Below are 5,180 nucleotides of genomic sequence, written 5' to 3' on the forward strand. Positions count from 1 at the left end.
GTTTTAAACAACTTCACAGAAATTCAGCTTGTTGGGACTTTATGTAACTTCGAATGTCTAAATTGACCGGACTATGAAATATTGATAACATCTTTCGATCTGTCTCGTATTCCTACTGCACCACAGATAATACAAATCAATATACTCTTTATTATTCGTGATTTGCTGTGGACTTTGTACCAACAATTTAATTATTTAAATTCATTATTTCAAACGACGATTCTGTCTATAAATATTGGTAGATATTATAATATAATTTTATATATATAGATATCTCTATATATATAAAATTCTCGTGTTATCATGTTGGTTACCATACTCCTTCGAAACGGCTGGTACGATTTTTATGAAATTTTATGTACATATCGGATAGGTCTAATAAGTAAGAGTAAGGTAGAACAGCGTTTGATAGGTCATATGGTATATAGATAAAATCTAATATAATTATTGTCACGATCTTGAACACGTAATAAAATATTCTGTATGTCTGTATCTGAACAGTTATTGGATACAATATTGTCCATGCTCAAGCTTGTTTATCTTTGCCGATCAAGGTGTTTCCTTCAACGGCCGTTTAAAATTACATTAGTGAGTGCGCCAGTCTCTCAGAATGTTTACACTCCACAGCTCTCCCAAATAACACGCGACGACGCAATGGCTACGTCATACGTTTGACGCGGGATAACATTCACGTAGTGTAGAGTACAGGTTTTTCTTTCACAATCTCCCTGTGCGTTTATATCATTACCCGGAATTGTTTTGTATCAAATTTTAATTGTACTTGACTTGTATGAGGTTATCGATATAGATTTTAATACGTCATTGAGTTAAAGGAAAACACGTGAGAGTTTTTTAAAAGTGGAGATTCCGGGCCTGGCTCTGGCAGATATTTTAATACAAATAATTAAGTCTAATATTCATGCCGCACTTGTATATTTCATTATGTTTGGGGTGTGCGGTTTCCATGTGCGGAAAAAATAACTAAAATGAGGAATTATTGCACAAAATAAATCAGGGAGCAAAAATGTTCTGTTACATTCACTGATTATATGAAATCTATTAAAAATGAATAACTGAAACGTTCGCGAATAATTTCGAATCGTTTACTTCGGTATTAACAGGAGAAGGTTTGAATAAAAAAAATAGCTGATGTAAATATTGTAAGTGATTTTAATAAATAAATAAATAAATATTATCTTAAAAAAGGGCACTATTTCAAAACATATTGGTCTTATTATTATTTGCATGTTAACAAACAAACGTAGCACCAGTCTATCACCCATCGGAATGTTTATTTAACAAGCGCAATGAAATATTATGTTGCGTTCTCATAAATCACATTGTAAGCGTTATGCCAAGAACTTTCTCATTTAGATCTCAACGATGGAACTTCACTTGAGTCATAACCAATAAATAGTACACATTTTTATGGAGCATTACGTCAATGTGGTGTGTTGTATGAATTAGATCTGAGAACGCAACGGAAGCATTCTGATACTGCCAACTATGAGATCTGACATCATTGAATGTATGGTAACTGTTTTATTATAACCCACTTTTGGAAAAAGGAACTATTAATTTTTTTTTACATTCCTTAAAATAGTTCATGACTTAGGAGTGATAAACAACAGAGGTGGAATTCAATTAAATATAAATTTGCAGTGTCATGGTATTGAAAAGATTAAAGCAGAATTTTCATCTTGTTTCATCAATGCTTAACTATATAAGACTCACATACTTTCATTATATTTTCGTGTTTAAAGGTCATATATAATACATGTGTATTATTATTGTGTCATAAATAATACATGGCCAAAAACGAATGCTATCCAAATTTCACAGAGAACTTTTAAATATAATTAATATGTAAAAAACAAACTAAATAGACGCAAATATGTTAAATATCATTCGAGGAGCTATAAGATAATTCACGAGAAAATATATATAATAAATATATAGTAATATTACTCATAATAAGCACCGAAATGTATATTTGAATATTTATTGCGTAAACAAATTTGTTAGCCAATTTAATATTGTTTATGGAATTCAATAATAAAATACTAAGCTTTATTAAAGCTTTCTCTGCATACCATTGTTTATTCTGCAATGGTTATTTGTTTTCCTTGTTTATGAATCAATATACATAGAATATAATATATCTGTGTCATGTCTAAAACATGTGTCTTTATTTTACCGAGTATGTGATATACGTATAACGTGTAAATTGAATGTAAGCATCTTAAAAAATTAGTTACATTTTCATGAGAGCTGAATTTTAGAAAGAGCTGCTTTTATATCTCAACTAGATGTAACCCACGGCGACCCTTGCGTGGTAACAGAGTAAAAAGTATCCTATGTGCTAATACAGACTAGAAATTTGGAATAGAGATTCTATTCCAAATTTCATACAGATACAATAAGCTATTTTGCGTGAAAGAGTAATAAATATCGATACATCCATCAATACTTACAAACTTTCGCGTTTACAGTATAAATAGGATGTTGAGTTTTGCCGCGATTAGGGGAAAGTGGAAAAGTCAAACTGTATTAAGAATAAATATCACGCATATTTTGCATATTTTAATGTTTATTGAAATTCTCGTTCAATGTTTCATAGGTTTTTCTCAGTTTATAGATCAACAATAGCTAAGAGTTCAATATCAACCGACAAGACAGAATGTTAAATGTGCTGCAATGACTTGTCGGCAGTAAAATGGAAAGACGTGATACTTTTAAAAATACAGTGTTCATAAAGTACGTCACAGTTTAATAGTTTCCTAAACGTTCAAGTATACTCTACGGAATTACGATCTCGCCTTCACAGAAGTTTACACATAGTTATATTTGTATCAGCTTCATTGTAGTAAAGGAGTGGTAATGAATTTTTTAGGTAAAAAGGCTATAAAAATATAATTAATCACAAAAAGATGTCATTGAACGTTTCCTTAAAGAAAACACTTTTTTTAAGATTTTACCTAAGAACTGTTTTTATTTTTACCAGTGTAATGGTATCTCGATACATATAGCGTAAACCACCTCCGCTAAACAATTATATAACTGTTTAAAATAATTATGTCCATCTGTAACTTATGACAAATATTGTTGTTATAATTTTATCAGAATTCCAAGAAATTTCTCCTATCACTAATTATAAGTGATTTCGCACGACGACGATTAGAGTAAACAAACGGAAGTTCATGGCGATGACGTGAGACACTTATCATTTTCGAAAAAACCATAACAATAAGTGGCCAAGTGATCTCACAGGGAAGAAGATACAAGACAGTTACATCAGGACTTATGAGTGCGATTGCTCGGAGAATATAGAATATTTTACTGTATACACAATAGGATTTTTGATATTCCTTTTTTACCAATTATATTTATTGAGAAATACACTAGCTTCATTTAATTAGGAATTTATTTCTGGTTAATGAACAACTGTACAATATCATTAACTAACGAATTTTAAGATAACGTGCAGATAACGATGATTTACAGATATTGATGGCAAGGCGCAAGGCGACCGAGTGTCAAATGTCTATTACGTTTTGACCAAGTTTTATAACTTCCCGCGTGTTAAATACTAATTGGGCAATATGAGCAATAATATTAGATTACTTTGATTGGGGTCGTACATGTGATACAGTAGTGCAAAGAAGATTTATAAAACAGACAGGCACCTGAGAGCGGACGCAACTCTAGCCGGAGGTTCGAGATAAGGCGTATCTTCAACATCGCCGGCCGATCTTCTTCTATCACGCCCTGCTAGCAGCTCTATCGTAGTCCAGAAACCTTCAGAAGCATATGACGACGTCCGTTGCATCGTCTTTTGGTTTAATGCAAGCTGTTCGACGCGCGGCTCAAGGTGCAATGACTGCTACTATTATAGTCGCCAAGTGGCAAACAGCCCGACCCACCCCGATCCACACCCCACGTGTTCCACACGCGAACATTAATCTTGCACCCTGACACCTTTCACTGATCATTTTCCTCGCATAAACCGAAGTTTATCGACACTCGCGTTTGAATAGCCTTTTTAATTAAATCTCCTCACCAAACTGATGGACGTCTAATTCAAACATTTGAATAGCGTGTGAATTGAAGAAATACCACAATGTACGAGGTCGTCGGTGTTAATGATACAGGTGCATAGGCGCATATGTTCTAGATTTAAAGTGGAAAACGGTCGAAATAGTTTAATGTTCTATTATGATGTAGCTTAGCGACCCTTGGCAAATTTACGTAGCTGGTTTACCTGGGGTGACCCGGATGGCGCCAACGTCGCGGGCTGTGACCGGGTCAGCTAGATTTGCTTATTGACGTGGCCTTACTAAATAGTAGGAATACTGAAACTGAAACCGTTTTAGAGAGAAACTAAAAAAAAAACTTGGGAAAACTTCAGACTGAAAGAAAAAAATCCCTAAATATCATTAATTTGGACAATAAATATGAATAAAAACAATCAATTAACTTTTTTACGAGGTTATTTGATAAAGTTAGTCACGTGATGTTAAATTAGGATGTTTAGTATGAGGAAGACGCAAGTATAACCGATAATAGCCATTGTGACGTTCTAAATTGATAAAATAGTCAGAGGTCGCTAGGTATTGTGATAAAATTCAAAGGCATATAAACATTAATTTATATCTAATATAATTTTATGCACAAATATACTCTTGTCAATGAACGAGGCACGTGCATTGATTTCCAAATATGTATAAATTAGTGAAAATAATTTACTTTTTGGCTATTTCTACTATTACATATAAAAGCAAGTATGTTTCTAAAAATATATGGATGGATCAGTAGATGAATGGATTTTTAAAACTCTTCCACGCAAATATAGATCGGATCTGTATGGAACTTGGCCCAGATATATCTTCTTGTCTGGAATAACAGGCTATTTTTACCCCAGAATTTAAAGTAAATTGCGAGTGTAGACGCGGGTAGTCTATAAAATTATTATTCATATAATCGGGCAATATAGGCCGATTTTATTGTTTTTATACCGGGTCTACCCGGATAAAGTCGGGGCAAGCGTATAGTTTCAAATAAAGCTGTTACTATCGCCCCGCCCTCGCTCCGCTGAGAGTCTAATTGTAATCATATGTATTCATATAATAACATTCTCCGAGAGTGTGATATGTACTCATCATAACATCAAACATATTTTA

General features: G+C 33.1%; 1 protein-coding gene across 1 annotated transcript in view; it reads right to left on the bottom strand.

The window, feature by feature from the left end:
• LOC119835986 overlaps positions 1 to 3,829 on the bottom strand; it is a 10,308-nt gene extending 6,479 nt beyond the window's left edge. The window contains exon 1 of the mRNA XM_038361171.1: positions 3,687 to 3,829. Within this exon, the coding sequence (XP_038217099.1) occupies positions 3,687 to 3,829 (143 nt within the window). The remainder of the gene's footprint in view (positions 1 to 3,686) is intronic.
• Positions 3,830 to 5,180: the final 1,351 nt, after the last annotated feature.

This window comes from Zerene cesonia, chromosome 1 (assembly GCF_012273895.1).
Source record: "Zerene cesonia ecotype Mississippi chromosome 1, Zerene_cesonia_1.1, whole genome shotgun sequence".
Taxonomy (NCBI): domain Eukaryota; kingdom Metazoa; phylum Arthropoda; class Insecta; order Lepidoptera; family Pieridae; genus Zerene; species Zerene cesonia.